General features: G+C 36.1%; 1 protein-coding gene across 1 annotated transcript; it reads left to right on the top strand.

The window, feature by feature from the left end:
* Nucleotides 1-3732: 3732 nt before the first annotated feature.
* Nucleotides 3733-17427, top strand: Smp_131060 (putative ubiquitin-protein ligase BRE1; the record flags this gene model as incomplete). The annotated part of the gene is made up of 10 exons (XM_018797373.1): nt 3733-3785; nt 3821-3931; nt 3962-4085; nt 4231-4374; nt 4430-4498; nt 4532-4602; nt 4641-4854; nt 7349-7620; nt 11047-11199; nt 16878-17427. 10 exons carry the CDS (start codon nt 3733-3735, stop codon nt 17425-17427), a joined length of 1761 nt encoding a protein of 586 aa, XP_018652422.1.
* Nucleotides 17428-18339: the final 912 nt, after the last annotated feature.

Here is an 18339-nt window from a genome sequence, read left to right as displayed (position 1 = left end):
ATTTCTTTTTTCCTATTATCGTTAATATACCTTGGTTTCTGTCTGGATTGGTGATCCACTGCTACTAGATACGGAAGCCCGTTATGCGAACGCCTCTTTTATTCCGTCCACAACCATTTGAACCATTCTGAACATTTGGCCTGGTAGAGTTTATCTGTACACCTAGCTCCGATAGCATATTAGACAAGCTTCAGGCATTTGTGTAACAGGTTCAAAACTTCGTGCTGCATCCAGAGTGGCCTCGTCATCAATCTCTGTTGAAGCCCCATCACTCGAAAGTTTACGATTTTCGGGCCGTACTTGCCATCACCTAATCTTAGTTTAGGTTCTTTTTCAGCTTCTCGGTTTTTATACAGTGCGCGAGCGGCAAGTCTTTATGGAAACGAACTCCTTACCACCTTGTAGTATGCCCATTCTGTAGTAATAAATCCTTTTCATTGGGAGATTCAAATATGGCTTTTAGCAGCCCAGTTTGATCATGTTTCAAGTTCATTTGGCTACCCAGTCTATAAACATTTAGCAAGGTGACTCTAGAGATATCATAAGACACAAGCTGGTTTAGTAGATATTTTATCAGCTCACTACCATGCCAAAGATGAGTCTTGAGTTTTGAGCCTTCACTCTCCTTGATTCCACGAAAGACAAGTGCTAAAAACGGATCAAGCCTTACAACTAGGTTTCCTAGGCATTTTCTGCTAGCTGTCATTTGGAGAGTGGGGAACAGAAGAAACTTCCTTTCTTGATCTTTTATTTCTAACAAATCCCTTAAGAGGTCATCCTTCCACCATTGGCCGATGTAAGTCAATCGACCCTTAGCTTATTCGAAGTAGCTTCAAACCAATGTGTGTAGCGACAAGGACAGTACTGTTTGACGTATCTCTATTATCCTTGCGGATACTCCGTTTAGCAGCATTCACCATCTCAATGACTCCAGATAGCAAGCTGTTTGTGTCCGAGTAGCATTGCCGAAACAACCATGTACAAGTGGTTCTCACTAATCCGTTTAAATGTGATTTCTCCTAATGATGAACAATGTTGGTAATCTGACAGTTTGAAATTATGAGAAATCATATGGTTAATTCTACAATTTAGCCAGTAAGTGACATGCAGTATAAGAAACAGAGTAACACTATGATCCAATTTTTACAGTGGTAAGTGTTAAGTAAAATTTTACAGGTCCTGTGGTGATGAAAGTTGTTGTTCATTATCAGCTGTTTTCATTTGTCAGTACTAGGTAAGACCCATCTGAAGATTGCCCATATATACCAGATCCAGGGTGTCTAGATTATTTTAGAGTTTATTTATAAACAATTATGGTGTTTCGTTCGATATTATTAGTCGGTACGATTGATTAGTTCTTTTAACCACTTAGCTGAATATCCACACCTCCACACCAATTTCACTTTCAAGCAAGGAGTTCAATGATTAACTCTGTCGAACACCTTGAAGGAATTTAAGAGACCAGAAGCTTGTCTTGTTTCAAAGCATACTAGGAACGACATCCTGGAGACAGATAAGGAAGGAGAGGATAGTGATAAGGGGTAACTATTTATAAGCCAGAAATCATTTTTTTAACATAGATGGTCGATTTTAAAGGTATCAAATGTGTGGTCTGCGTTACTTGTGTTTTCAGATATGAGTATTATGTTAAACCAGACGGAAGTGGAATGCCTGTGAGCAGAAGGTAGAGGAGAATAAAATGAAGAGTAGAGAGAAGGAAAGCGAAAGCAACCAAGGTACCAGCAAGAATGAAGAAGCAATGAAGCTTGTAAGAGAAAATTCAAAGGAGATATGCAAACGATGCATTTGATGTATGATTTTGACATTTTACTGATCCACTGTGTGATTATGCAATAAAAAATAGATTAGTCTTCCCCATATGAGTGTTCATTCACTGCGAATGTACGTGTGACCTCTAGACTAACAATCGAAGAAAGGGGAAATATGGCACATGGTTCGGCATGATGAATCATTGTGTCCAATACTGTGTATAATGTGCTGTAAGAAGGGTCGGACATTTTTAAACTTGAAGTTGTGTTAGAACAGGTCTAAGTAAATAAATAGGGCTAGCAAACCTGCCAACATAGGAGGGGTGATGCGTCGCAGTGTAAATGATTTAGGCTACAGTATAGTGTGGACCATGTCCTCCTTCGCTATGAAGTGGAAGTGGATCTGTCCACCCTAGTGTGTTCATAATCAACATGGGGAAAATTCATTATCTTTTTATTAAACCAACAGTTTGTAGGTGATAGGCGATCATTCAAAATCCTATCCTCCACAAGACTTTAGTTAGAGGATAGAATAATTTAGATTCAAACTAGGGTTAGCTGTCCGGCATGATAACTGAAGGACGAACGAAGTTAGTGATCCAGAGTTTGATAGAAGCTATGGAACAGTCACTGGGGTAATTGCTTCTGGTAATCATAAGTGCAGCGTTGACCAAGTCCCTGAAATAAGTAGTTCTTCAAGCCGTCGACATTGACGCAGACCTCATCGGTTTTACTAGGAACACCTTAGCTGAAGTCGTTCGGTCAAACATTCTCACCAGATCACAACTCTGTACGCCATGCTAAACGATCATGACAACTAGTTAGAATCGATCATGTGCTCCTCGGCACAGTGGTTACTATCCCGACATATCTTCGAACTCCCTGCTTCTTGACTTCTGGTTTGACTGGCTTAGGGATCCTCTTATTGGAAAGGTATTACCGGCAACAGAGTTATGAGACGGTCTGTAGGAGGTAAATTAATCAATTCATTTCCCATAGAAACATTCAGAGATATAGAAATGAATATGGTCGATACTTGCATTAAAGGTCAAGAGGTGAATTATAAGTTTTCAAATCATTTGTCTGCCGTGTATTTTTGAAAATCTAAACAAAGCTACTCCCACTAGGGATTGTGATATACTGTGTAGTATAAAGCTGCAACAGGTAGTCGGAGTTCAACAATGTCTTTGTAAGTGATACATTTACAGTTTAAGTATACCAACCAAGTTAAATCAAAAGTTAGGAATGAAGGGATTCGAACATATATTTGAAAGGCTATCGATATGCTGAGAAGCGTTTGGTCTAATCTGGCCAACAGTTGCAAGTGATGAGTAGCACGGCGTACCCACTCTTGATCTGTTGTGGATGCACGATCAAGCGCATTCAGCTAGATGCGTTCAGCATCAAAGAATTACGGGACTATTTGTTTACAGTTACTGAGCCTTCTCAACCATCCCGTAAACACTGGCTTTCACTACCACGTTCGAAAAAGTCTAGTAGTCAGCCGCTGAATAAGTTAATGATTCATTACCAATTTTGTGAGCATCTGTGACCACTTATCCAATGTCTATATAGACAGCTGTGTGACAAGCCTTTTTTTAAAGTACTGGTGTATCTTGGTTATTCACATTTTGAACGTTCCAATTTCTCACTGTACATTTTACACCACCAACATTATAAAACATAAAATATTTTGCAAAACTATGGAAACCACTTACAGATTCAATAACCATCTGATGATTTCTTAGCATAGATATTTGGGAGAAACAACTGTATACAAGAACGACTTCTGAACACCTGTTAATAGACTTGGTAGAATTTCTAGGTCCGAAAAGTTCGATAAAAAGCTTTGAAAATAGAGTATTTGAGGCAAAGGTCTCTTTGCTTTTTGTGCTTTGGGATGTGTTTTAACTATTGATTAGACACTCAGTGGCATAGCAACAAACTCAATTCTATAACTGAAATGGTTAAGAAGGGCAATAAAAAAGCATCAAAAAAGAAGAACTTGAAGAACAGGTTTTTTAAAAACGTTATCAATTATCCTTATTAAGCAATGATGATAAGATTAAGAAGCTAGAAGATGTGAGAAGGATAGCTGCTGTTAATGCCAAGTTATGGGAGACTAGAGTAGAAATTGCGGAAAAAGTCAAAGATAAAATTCAGTAGGCTGTTTATTTCAAATAACAAATTAGGGAACGTGCAAAACAGTTAGCGGACGACAATGCGAGACTTAGTGATGCACTACGTCAATCAGAAAGGGAATCAATAGATGTGTTTTCTTACTTAAAAAAGCAAAATGAAGATAAAGACAGTGAGGTACCGTATTATTTACTGGAGTTTTAATATGCAGCTGAAAGAACTTAAAGACAAAATTGAATCCATGTCCATTTCCCATGAAAAGGACAAAGAGTTAATTGTAGATTGACTACACATTCTGAGTGCTTTCTCCTAACACTTTTAGATCAGAGATGCAAAGCAACAGATTTCGTGCACAAATAGTGAGAAGGAAAAAAAGTGCGATAAAATTAAGGAACTTGAGCGAGAAATAATGCAGTTGGATGAATACAAAAGTGAAAGAATACGAACTGACAACGAAATAAAACAGGTATAATTCTAATAGATCTTCCCATAAGGTGAATGAATACCTTGATTTACTTTAGTTGCGTGATGAAGTTCAAAATCAAAAGTGTCTCATTGAGAATATGGAGACAAAGTTTTTCGAAGAGAAAGTAGGTGGGGTTCAGGTTGTCCCATACTTTTAGCTAAAAATGAGGGAGAGTAGCATAAAGGACATCAAAGCTCTGGCAGAAGAAGCGCACAAAATTTCCATTAGGTTCCTTTCATAATAACAATAATCAAACCATTAATAAGAAATTTAGACGATTCCGTCAAGTTGTCATTTGTTCAGAACGTCGCAATGAGGAGATTTATAACGTTTTTAAGAAGACAGTTGGTGTCAGCTGAGGACTTATCAAGATCGTTGAATGAAGAAAACAAAAAGCTTACTTTAGAGAAGGAAACCTTGGAAGGCCTTTTGTTGTCAAAGTCTTTGGAGTGCAAAAAACTGAAGGAACTCATTCAAGAGGTGAGCATTTCTATTAAGACTTAATAAGTGCTTGAAATATATATTTTTGTAGATCTGTGCCGTTAATAAGTTCATCCCTCGTATACGGACCATTTGTTCAGTCATAGTTCCTAAACGCTTGTAACAGTAATCTAAAGTAATCATAAGTATGACACGTTTTCCGTTTTGTTTGCGTGTACAGAACTAAGCGAGATATATTTATTTTGGAGATTACAGGTTGCTGTCCTGTCATCGTATTAGGAATTTTAGTTTAAGGGGTTAATAGGTGAATTGAAAGCTGATATCAAACCGATATTACTATTTTCAGTAAAGGCCAATTTACAAAGCTGTTTTGACTTAGGTAAACACCATCTAATTTTACATATCTCTAAAACTTAAACTACTTATACCGAATTAATTTCGGATAGATAACTATATATTAATTGTTTATTCAAATGCTGATGTTTGTATGCTTTCTCAAAGTAGAGTTAAAAATGATATTCAAATCAATTATATGTAAAACTTATTAAACAAAATTTAATTTTCTATTCTGACAGTTATCTCTGGTAAATAAAAACTGGTGTATTGCTAGCTTTACATGTTATCAATTAGATTAGCCTACTTGTTCGTAATTGCATGAAAGACAAATGTTTTCATGGTTAGTTGATTTCTAGCTGTTAGTAAACCTAATACTGCTTTAAAAAAGTCACAGCTGTCTAGTTAATCAACCCTGGGGTACTGGATTATGTAGAGGATTCGTGATCAACGTCTTTCCAGCATGCCATTTCAACTATCCAGTCTCTGCTAGAAAACAAAAATGTAAGTTTAGATCGATCTAAAACTGCAAGTTTTTCCCAGCTCATAATTTAATATAACACTTGCTTTGTTACTAGTAGTCACTCTTTACCTTTACAATAAACACAAGAGAGGATACGAAAAAATGTCAGACTGATTATTGGCATGCAGTAAGTATTTAATTTACAACAGTGTATATTAGTTTGAGATAATGTTTCCCCTCTTCTTGAGGTTACAAAACGTCGAAATGAATGCAGCTTCATTTTCAGGAGATTTAATATGCGACCATCATTGCTTATTTTAACTACGTAGACACTATTAGAAGTTAGGACGTATTAATTGCCAGGGGGGTCAGGGGTAAGATCATGTAAAAAAATTCGCTGAGACATTTTGCTCAATATAACACCTTGATGCTTATCAGTCGTCATATGAATTTAGTGTGACATTTCGTCCGTACCAATCAAGTACAATATCTATTTGTATCAGTCTGGTATGACTTTATTTGAAGAACAGTCAGTACATATAAAAATATATGCAAAATAATGAATTTGTTAGTGATAGCTAGAAACTGTCCTTTGGTTTTGAATGTTGAAATAAATCATCCTCTCTTTGGGTCGGTCCATATTAGGTTTTGTTTTCACTCATAACAGTCATGTCAGTATATACTGAATCATTTGTTGCTAGGTAATTGGGCTCCTCCTGGAGCCAAACTTTATTTTGACTGACTTTCATCATCATGGTGTGTATATAATGTTGAGGGAACTGGTGATCTCCAGTGATATTTAAACCGAAATCAGCTAATTTTGCGGTCACAGGTTTTCTCATCAAACTATTTGGTTGGTAAATGATGACCTACAGATCCAAAATGTACAAAATAATTGTGATATTTAAGAGTATTTGAACTATAGTACAAACTAGTAATCCCAGAAATAACGCAATTCAATCAAAAGGTATTAGATGAACACAAACGAATGTATTGTATTTGGGATTCAAAATCAAAACAGTCATCAATACAAAGAAATCATTGGTTCATTCAAACACCACAATAATGTACACCTTAGTATCGACTCACATAATGTTGTGTAATGACTAGTCCTAATCAGACTGTCTATCAACCTGTAGTGTGATCACATACTGACTGACTAACAATTATGTGGAGTGATGTTCTGTCACCTACATTCGACCACAAATCTGAATAGATGAAAAGCTGAAGGCAGATAAATTTGATTATAGTGTGATTCAGCAGGACATAAGTTAGAAAATATTGACAGATACTTTATTTTCAAATAATATTTTAATATTTTAATTGATCAGATAATATATTTGAAACCTTTAAACCAAATGAATGATTTGGCTTTTCTTTCGTGAAATTACTATCGGTACTTTTCGAGAATTAGCACCTCTTGGCATGTTGAAGTCACTAGCTACATCAGTCCCTTTCCGGTAGCTTTTCATAGTGATTTCCTCTCCTTTCTGTAGATCATGTAATGCTTAGAACCGGTTGTTGAGAGTAATCTTGAATTGGTTGAGTTTGTTAGTGTCCTCGAGGTAGTCTGTACTGGACTTTGTCAGTGCTGCTTTTCAGGTAAATGTGGGGTTTGTTTTAATTAATGTTACTACTTAAAAATAATAAATATCCATTGATAATATAATAACATATTTTACTTATTAACTTTTCTTCTTTCACCTTCTACTAAATAATAAACAATAATGATGATAGAAGGACCAAAAACTTGAACTCTACCAATGTGAAATTGAACATTTAACTGAAGATTTAAATAAACAAAAAACTATATTCAATGAACAAGTGACCCTTCAAACTGTTGAATCATCTAAAACTATAGAAAATTTAACTAGAACATTAGAATTTGAACGTAAACAAATGATACGTATATCTAGTTTAGCCAATAGAATTTTACAACAAAGAAATGAAATTGAAGAATTTTTTATTACATCTTTAAATTATGTTCGTGATGAGATCAAAGTGAATCAGTTAGTTACTATTTTGTTTAAATGATACTTAGTTTAGATAATGAAGTTTAGTGATTCGTTTATTTTTCTAGAATTTCTTCCATTTTTACCTTGAATATATAATGTACTATATATGTATGAGGTGGGATCATAACTTATGGACGAACCATTGAGATTTAGGATAGCAAGTCGTGAACTTGGACTAGAAATCCATTCATTAACATGACTAATTATCATTTTGGTATTAAAGCTGATGTTGATTTGTGATGAAAACTCCAACTGTAATTCATAATCCTAACTCTTCACACTGATTTATAACCTTCATTTGACCCTAGTTGATAGTTGAACTTTTTGAGGTCATTTTGACATTGTTCAAAGGTTATTCGTAAATTCTAGTCTAACTAAATGCGATTATTATCAGAAGGGTTTTTTTGTGTGGAGATTTTAGTAATTTTATATGGTTGAAATCATGAGGGAATTGAAGCTAGACCACTATGGAAAACCTGGAAGTACTGGACGGCCATTTCATCCTATTGTGAGACTCCTCAGCAGTGTGCATCCATGATCCCACCACGCGAGATTCGAACACAGGACCTAACAGTCTCGCGAGCGAGCACTTAACCTCTAGACCACTGAGCCTGCCGGTATCCAACTGTGTTATTGTCTAATTTCAACCAATCCACGAAGTTTAACAACCATTCATCAATATCTTCAGCGATTAGGTTACAGATGTAAACGTACTGTTCATAAACTAATATTAATTAAATTATTCAGTCCTAAACATTTTTGTTAAATTAAGGATTTTTCACTAGCGATTGTACAATGTTTCGACAAGTTTCTGCGTGAAATGCATTCAAATTACGACTATTTAAAAATATATTTATCAAGAGTTTTTAACACTTAATATCTCGTACAGATCTTGGATCATGAGAGGTTTTGTATCAGTTTAACTACTGTCATTAAGCTTTATCCATCATAAATAGAATTTACGAATTCTAATGTGTTACCTTCTTATTTTCTCTTAAAGGATAAACAAGAAGGTAAACATGATAACAACTCCATCTATAATAGTAGTTGGGTATCTGGAAGATAAAAGGACCAGACATTTAAACAGGCCTTTAGTAATGAACAAAACACTTTAATTTCTAAACTAATTGGTATCATCTAGTGGCAATTCAGTAAAATTACTTTGAAATTTTTCTGGTTCCAGTTTACTTTACGAGACTGAAAGTCCTGGATTTGAGTCTTGTGTGTGCGATTGTGGATGTGCGCTGCTGAGGAGTCCCATACTAGGACGAAACGATCACTCAGTGCTTCCAGGTTTTCAATGATGGTCTAGCTTAGATCGATCATATAACATTCAAATTTTCTGGTAGACAAAATAATATTCAGTCATCGAGTTGTTATCCACTGATCTACCACTTCCTCAAATTCAGTCAGTTCGTGGTATATCATATGTGCTTCAATCAATATTATTGCCTGCCATTTATATCATTATTCATATGCTTTCCAGGATTCAAAATAAATTTACCCTAAAAATATAATTAAAATAAATATTTAGTTGGTTTAGCTATTACCAGTTCATGATTTAGACCAGTGAGAATACTACAATCTCAGCGAATCCTTTCATGCTAACAATAATCATGTGCTCACTAGTGACTAGTTTCAAGATGTAACTCCTGAAGTTTTAATGAGAATCTGTGACCAGTGGAGTTCAACCATGTCATGTGTGAGGCAGTCATCCACCTCAGGTAATAAATGGCTGCAGCTCAATATCGTGAACTATTGGAGTTGGATGTCAACACCGCTAAATGACAGTTCATTGATCTAAAGGTTTAGTTCTTATTCATGAGATATATAGTCTTGAGTTTGATTCCCATTGGGGGAGTCGTGGATGCACACTTTTAAAGAGTTCCAAACTAGGACAAAACAGTCATCCAATGATCTAAGATCAATTCGTGATTTCAGCTATGAAAATATTTAATTGTTTATTTGTTAAATAACAAACAATTTTAACTATCATTTTCAATTTTTAAATTTTGTTTAGGAAATAATTTATTATTGTGGATGGAAAAGTTTGTTTAACCACTAATATATGTGTACATGTGTAACTTGTTTGTTTCTTCTTATGATTAATGTTGTTCTTTTCTCGTGATCACTTGTATGGATATCAGTGCTACCTTTTTAATTGTATACACTACTAGTATTATTCTATGTCATAAACCTATATATAGCACTTGCAACATTACACTATCTAACCATTTCTTATAGTTCATAGTCTACAATCATGTCTAAATTCACTTAGTATTACTTGTTTGAATCTTCCCATTGATGTTTAGAACTTCAATTGATCAGTCTCTTATTTGCATATATGTGCATACTGTGCGTATTGCCTCGATATAGCCTTAATTCAGAAGCATTGTAAGCAAAGATGGATAGCGGCTAGCAGTGGAATCCAGTTTGACGCGCATTTCGTCCCATTTTGGACTCGTCAGCTGGATGTGCCCTATTGGACAAGCAAGTGGTTATCAGGACTCAGTAGCTAAGTGGATAACGCGATGGCGTTTTAAGCGAAAGGTACTGGGTCAGAGTCTCAGAGTGAACATCAACTCTGAGATGCAGGTACATCCAGCTGACGAGTCTCGAATAGGACAAAACGTACGTCCTGTATTCCACTGCTAGCCACTATTCATGCTTGCTTACAATCATGTCTGTTTATCAAATCTATTTTATTTTTCAGCTATACAGTAGGTCATTTAACACTGCCGTTCGTTTTATTTTAATTGTTATGCATGTTAAGAAGAAACTAATGCAATCTTCTTTAAGAAATTTGTTTCACTCATTTTCGACTCCTCAAATCAATCGATTATACCCTTGCATTTTGACTTGATGGAACTGGTTTGTATGTGATAATTTTATGAAAACTGTTCAGTTTTGAATCACAGGCTGACTAAAGCTAAGCAACCATTGAGAACTAGAGTAGACTGGACATCTGTTTCGTTCTGATGCAGGCCTCCTCAAAAGTGCGAACCCACTATGACACCTGGTTACTGTATCCAAGACCTTCAAACCTCGAGACAAATGGGTTAACTTTAACTTATTGGATCAACATCCAGTAATTCATATTTCCAACATTAACTAATCTATGTTATAGCGTGATGTCATCTGTATTCACCGGTAATAGCTGTCTCACTTACGACATCGTTGAGTTTCACTGCTCATAGCTTCTCACGAGAGCTTCAAGAATGCTGATCAAAGTTAGTCTCTTGTGATACTTCAGTGTCCAATGTTACATTCTTAACGTAACGATGGGTGTACAGTGCTGATCAAACAAAATATCCCTTTATTACTTTCTGATATTCAATAGTTGTAATTGTATGTAAACTACAAAATTGTCAGAAATGATATTAGTAATTTACACATTTTTCTTACTTTCTTCTTATCTAGAAATAATTATATTCATGATGCCAAATCTGCTTATGAAGCTTCTATACGACTGGCATATTTAGGTAAATCAAACTATCCACCTATTAGAACATTTCAAAATAAGATAAATAGTACAAATAATATATATGATGATTTTAAAATAGCTCAGAAAATGTAAGTGTATATTGTTTAGGTGATTTGTTGTATCTTTTTTTTGACGTATGTTTAATTGAGTTAACCTGAGTAAATGGTTACTTGATAAATGGCAAATTTAAGTTAGATGGTGTCTAGCAATGAAATCTAGGAAGTACATCAGTTCTATTTGGTATTCGTCAGTTGGATGTATCTGAATTCTAGTGTTTATATTCACAGTAACATTTAAACATAATATCTATCACTTCAATCGACAACAGATTATCCATCAAGTTATTGGGGTTAGACAACTATTACTTACTTACTTACTTACGCCTGTTACCCCTCGTCGAGGAGCATAGGCCGCTCACCAGCATTCTCCATCCAACTCTGTCCTGAGCCTTCCTTTCCAGTTCTTTCCAGTTGCTATTCATCCTTTTCATATCGGCTTCTATTTCCCGGCGTAGTGTGTTCTTTGGCCTTCCTCTTTTCCGCTTCCCTTCCGGATTCCAAGTTAGGGATTGAGTCGTGATGCACATTGGTGATTTCCTCAATGTATGTCCGATCCACTTCCAACGTCTTTTCCTAATTTCCTCTTCAGTTGGAAGTTGGTTTGTCCTTTCCCATAAAACTCTGTTGCTGATAGTATCCGGTCAGTGAATGTTAAGTATTTTGTGTAAACAACTGTTTATAAATACTTGTATCTTCTTGACGATGGTTGTAGTAGTTCTCCACATTTCAGCTCCATACAATAGAACTGTCTTCACGTTCGTATTAAAGATTCTGACCTTGAAATTGGTTGAGAGTTGTTTTGAGTTTCATATGTTCTTCAATTGTAGAAATGCTGCCCTTGCTTTGCCAATCCTCGCCTTTACATCTGCATCCGATCCCCCTTGTTTATCAACGATGCTCCCCAGGTACTTGAATGTTTCCACCTCTTCCAGAGTTTCGCCATCAAGTGTGATTGGGTTAGTGTTCTCCGTGTTGCATTTGAGAATCTTGCTTTTTCCTTTGTGAATGTGGAGGCCTATCGATGCGGAGGCTGCTGCTACATTTGCTGTCTTCATCTGCATTTGGTCGTGTGTATGAGAGAGGAGGGCTAGGTCATCTGCGAAGTCCAAATCATCTAATTGATTCTGAGAAGTCCATTGTATTCCGTATTTCCCCTCAGATGTCGAATTCTTCATAATCCAGTCAATCACTAGAAGGAAGAGGAATGGGGAGAGTAGACAGCCTTGTCTGACTCCGGTTCTTACTGGAAATGCATCTGTCAGCTGTCCTCCATGCACCACTTTGCACTGTAGTCCATCGTATGAGTTTTGGGTAATGTTGACAATCTTTTCAGGAACTCCATAATGTCGAAGAAGTTTCCATAATGTTCTCCTGTCCACGCTGTCAAACACCTTCTCATAGTCAATGAAGTTGACGTATAGTGATGAGTTCCACTCAACTGATTGTTCAACGATGATCCGTAGTGTCGCAATCTGGTCTGTGCACGACCTATCCTTACGGAATCCAGCCTGTTGATCCCTAAGTTCGGCGTCTACTGCGTCTTTCATCCGATTCAGCAACACTCTGTTGAAAACTTTTCCTGGTACTGATAACAAACTGATGCCTCTGTAGTTCTCACATTTGCTCAGATCTCCTTTCTTTGGTATCTTGGTGAGATATCCTTCTTTCCAGTCCATTGGCACTTGTTCCTCTTCCAAATCTTCTTGAATAGAAGGTGAAGCATATTTGCAGTTATTTCAATGTCTGACTTCAGTACTTCTGCTGGTATATTGTCAGGTCCTGCCGCCTTCCCACTTTTGATTTGTCTGATGGCCATCTTGACTTCTTCGATCGTTGGTGGAGTGACATCTATTGGAAGGTCAGTGTGGGCTGCTTCGATGTTCGGTGGATTCAATGGGGCTGGTCTATTCAGCAGTTCCTCGAAGTATTCTGCCCATCTTTTCCTCTGTTCTTGAATCTCAGTGATTGTCTTTCCTTCTTTATCCTTGACTGGTCTCTCTGGTTTGCTATATCTCCCTGCCAGTTTCTTCGTTGTATCATATAGTTGTCTCATATTCCCTTCTCTTGCAGCTTTTTCCGCCGTCGTTGCTAGTTCTCCCATGTATTTCTGCTTGTCGGCCTTAATGCTTTTCTTCACTTCCCTGTTTGCTTCTGCGTAGTCTGCTTGTGCTTTGACTTTCTCTGCTCGTGTTCGGCTGTTGTTAATTGCTAGTTTTTTGTTCTTCCTTTCTTGAATTTTGTCCAGGGTTCCCATAGAGATCCATTCCTTGTGATGATGCTTCTTAGGACCAAGAACCTCCTGACACGTTGAAAGTAGTGCTTCTTTGATCCCTTTCCAGTTGTCCCCCAAAGTAGTTTCTTGTTCTTTCAGTAGATCCTGTAGAGCCTGGAACCTGTTGTTGAGAGTTATCTTGAATTCATGGAGCTTGTCAGTATCTCGAAGGAAGGCTGTATTAAACTTTTGTAGTGCTGTTTGTCCAGTTTTCCAGTGTTTCTTAAGCTTCAGTCTCATCTTGACCACAACCAGGTGGTGATCTGAAGCTATGTCAGCTCCTCTCCGGGTTCTCACATCTTCCATTGATCTTCGGAATTTTTTGTTGATACAGATGTGATCAATCTGGTTCTCTGTGGTGTGGTCCGGTGAGATCCATGTAGCTTTGTGTATGCGTTTGTGTGGGAATATTGTGCCGCCTATAACCAACTTGTTGAAAGCACATAGGTTTGCAAGTCTCTCCCCATTTTCATTTCTCTCTCCTAGTCCATGTCGTCCAATTATATCTTCATATCCTGTGTTGTCCACTCCAACTTTAGCATTTAGATCTCCCATCAGGATGGTGAGGTCCTTTCGTGAACACTTTGCTACAATTGATTGCAGCCTTTCATAGAACTTATCTTTATCATCGTCGTTGCTATCATTGGAGGGTGCATAACATTGGATAACGTTCATTGTGACCCCTTGCTTCTTTGTTCTGAATGATGCTTTGATTATCCTGGGTCCATGAGATTCCCATCCCACAAGTGCATTTCGTGCTTTTTTGGACAGCATTAGATCAACTCCCTGAGTGTGTGGAGCATTTTCCCCTTCGTGACCGGAGTACAGCAGCATCTCTCCTGTACCTAGCCTTTATTGTCCAGTTTGTGTCCAATGGGTTTCGCTAATTCCGAGTACTGCCAAGTTGTATCTCCTCATTTCCATTGCTATTTGGCTGGTCTTTCCTGTCTCCCACATTGTCCGGACGTTCCATGTACCTATAAAGAGTGTTGCTCTGGTTGTTCGAAGGTGCATCGGTCTCGTGACTTCCGAAGAATTTCGGCTTTCATCATGAGACGTCATAATTCTTCCTTCAACTCCCAGGGCAGAGTTTAAATGGTTTGAATTATTTTTTCTGGTTAGCGTTTTTTTAGCGAGTTAGCTTTTCTACGGGATGGGGTCGCTAACCCCATGCCCAACCCTCCTCCTTTACCCGGGCTTGGGACCGGCAGTAACTCTAGAAGAGCTACAGGCGGAGTTTAGACAACTATTAAGTTGTACAAAATGTATATACATATATATCAATTAGTAGGTAACGGTAGAAGTATACCATACTGATGATCTTGAGTGAACCAATCAGAGTCCAAGTAGCACCTCGTATATTTATTCAGGAAATAAAAAAATGCAGTGTTAAATAGCTTCTAAGTTATCGTTAATCAAATGGAAATTGGCAATGTTTGCTTTCTAAAATGCTTGAAATTAATAAAGGATGTCTACTATGCAACTAAACAGTGAATGTTACATGGTGCTGAAGTTAAGTCACAAGAAATATCTGTTCCTAATGCAGATTATGTGTTAAAGCACTAAATTTGATTCAATGCATAGCCAAGGATGTTTTTGTAGCTGTATAACATCTTTCCAGTGTAACTCCTGACTCTAAGTTTGTAAACAAAAGAATGGGAAAGCATCATTGCATTGTAATTGTTATGTTGGTGACTAATGCCCTATGGGGTTATAAACCAAACTCACAACACTAGACCAACTCCTAACTTTCTTCCTCTATCATTATAAATAATTTAACATTTAAGAGATAAATAATCGTACTAAAAGTACTATTCTCCTGTGATTTTATTGGTTATATTGTTAAGTGTTTCATAATTAGGTAACATCTCCTAATTGGCTGATAAGTCGCTCAAGGCAGTCAGTCTGATATACTTTTACCTAAGTAACTCTTAAATTATGACATTCACTTATCAAATTTCACTCTGGCTAATCACCGATTACTATCGAATATCGTATTTGTCTAGTCATTATCGTTGTGAGATAGTAACTCACTGAAGACAATGGTAGATGCGTTGCTCAATTTCGTGGATCGGTTGAAGTTAGACATTAACAGCGTTGGATACCGGCAGGCTCAGTGGTCTAGAGGTTAATTGCTCACGCGCGAGACTGATAGGTCCTTGGTTGGAATCTCACGAGGCGGGATCGTGGATGCGCACTGCCCAGGAGTCCCACAATAGGACGAAACGGCCGTCCAATGCTTCCAGGTTTTCCATAGTGGTCTAGCTTCAATTGATTGATGATCTCAACTATTAAAATTTTTATTATTCTATCAATTCAATTGTTCTTTGTATAAATAACTTAACATTTGATGAACTATACTAAGATGTTAGGTAGTTAAAAGAAAACACTAAAAAGCTATATTTGTTTAAAGTTTCTTAATAGTTAATGCTTGTTTGTTTAGTATATATGTGGAACTGATATTCTCTGTAGGATTTAAGTACCATAGTTAAAGAAGTGATTACATTCTACTGACAAATACCAGAAAGAATTCTAGGTCACTGATTCCAATTACTTAATAAATCAACTTAATTGACTATTTCACATTAGTTATTATTAGTGTTATATCCTAGTGAGGACATAAGTACAGTTAACTTCCAGGACCTATTATTGGACTATTATTCTAAATGTATTCTTATTGTCTAACAATTGAGTAATTAGATTATGTGTATTTATATTCAACTTATTATAAGCTACATTTTGACCTATAGATTATGACTATACGATTTACTGTTCCTAAATTATATTCAGTTTATTGATTAATGTATCCCACATTCACAGCCACATTTGGCTTGATCTTGTACAAATATTATTTTCTATATTATGGTGTGATACGGTCTGTTTGTCTAGTATATAAACCACCGAGTATGCTTAAAATAAATTATTCGCATAGCAGAGGCTGCAATTAGTGTTTTTGGACTCAATTGGAAGAGCTAGGCGGACAAAGGATCAATAAGAACACTAGACTGCTCCTACCGGTCGAACGTCATTGATTTGGCACAGTGTTAAGATTAGAAAAGTCGTATTCCGATTGGTGGATAAATCACGTGGTAAAAAGCCTGATATAAAAGCATAACAAATTTGCATAGGGCCTTGTTCTTTATTTTTTAAATTCGTAACAAGTATTTTTATTTTTATATAGTTGAAATCATGAGTCAATTGAAGCTAGACCACCATGGAAAATCTGGAAGTACTGGACGGCCGTTTCGTCCTATTGTAGAACTTCTCAACAGTGCGATTCCACGATCCCGCCTCGTGAGCGCTTAACCACATTAGGACGAAACGGCCATCCAATGCTTCCAGGTTTTCCATGATGGTCTAGTTTCAATTAACTCATGATTTCTCCGCAAAACCCCCTCTGATAATAATAATTATTATTACTATTTAATTATTTTAGTCCCAAATCAACTCATTTAACAATACGTGATTTAACATGGGAACAAAAGGAACGTGTACTATCAATTTTATTTGAAAAAATGAATCAATCCAAAATGAAATTAAATAATAAAATAAATTCTGAAAAATCATCGGGTAAAAATATTTTCCTTAATAATGAATATGGAATCAATCAATTAAATGAAATGGATCCCAAATCAATTCTATACACATCAATGAATGATCATGAAAGTAATCGTGGTGGACAAGATAAAGGGGAAATGGACGATAATAATAATAATAATACTAATAATAGTAATAATAATAATAGTAATGGTAACAATAATGATAATAGTAATGAAGAAGATAGTAACAAGATAGTAATGAATAAATCCGAGGAATTAACAAAAAAACTTTATGAAAAATTAATAAAATTTTCAAATCATAAAAAAGATCAAAATAATTTAACGGATCAATTTGATAATGATCATGAACCTAATCAAAGAAATATTGATTCTATAATGGATGATCAAATCAATCAAACTAAAGTACCATATCCATCACCTCAATAAAAAAGAAAAAAAAACAAAAAAAATATGGAAGAGGGAGGTACATGTATTGATTAAAGTAATTAAAAAAAAAGAAAAAAAAACCTTAGTGATTAAAAGAAAAAAAACAATTAAATATTATACATTATGAATGGATTACGTAATACTAATTGATATATATTTCATTTGTATATATAAACTTATAATAAAGGAATGAATATGAAAGTGTTTGGTATCTGTCTTTTTATATTTTTTTAATTGTTAATGTTAATTACTTCTATGGTTTATTACAGTTTACTATTAGAAAATACTATCGAATTAAATATGAATAGGTAAAGATGGATAGTGACTTGCAATGGAATCCAAGACGCGCGTTTCATCCCATTCGGGACTCGTCAGCTGGATGTACCCTTTTGCATAAGGAAGTAGCTGAGTGGATAACGTGATGGCGTTTGAAGCGAACGGTACTGCGCTCTAGTCACAGAGTGAACGTCAACTCTGAAATTCAGGTATATTCACCTGATGAGTTCTAAATAGGACGAAACGCGCGTCCTGGATTTCTTTGTTAGCCACTATCCATCTTTGCCTACAATGCTTGTGAAATAAGGTAATATTGAGGCAGTCCGCACAGCATGCACATATGCCAATAAGTGATTGATCAATTGCAGTCCTAAATAACAGTGGGAAGATGTAATTAAACAACATCATGTGAATTTAAATATTAATAGGTTGACAAATACAATTTATAACATAATAAATAAATTAATTAATTAAAATGGGGGGGTGGAGATTGTAGTGATTCTAATAGTTGAATTCATGAGTCGAGTTCCACATGTAGGATAGTGGATCTGTATTGTGGAGGAGTCTCATACTATAACAAAATGGCTGTCCAGTGCTTCCAGGTTTTCAATGGTAGTTTAGTTTACATGGACTCAT

Source organism: Schistosoma mansoni, chromosome 4 (assembly GCF_000237925.1).
Source record: "Schistosoma mansoni strain Puerto Rico chromosome 4, complete genome".
Taxonomy (NCBI): Eukaryota; Metazoa; Platyhelminthes; class Trematoda; order Strigeidida; family Schistosomatidae; genus Schistosoma; species Schistosoma mansoni.
The sequence above is the reverse complement of the archived record's forward strand: the minus strand, read 5'-3'. Positions and strand labels throughout refer to the sequence as shown.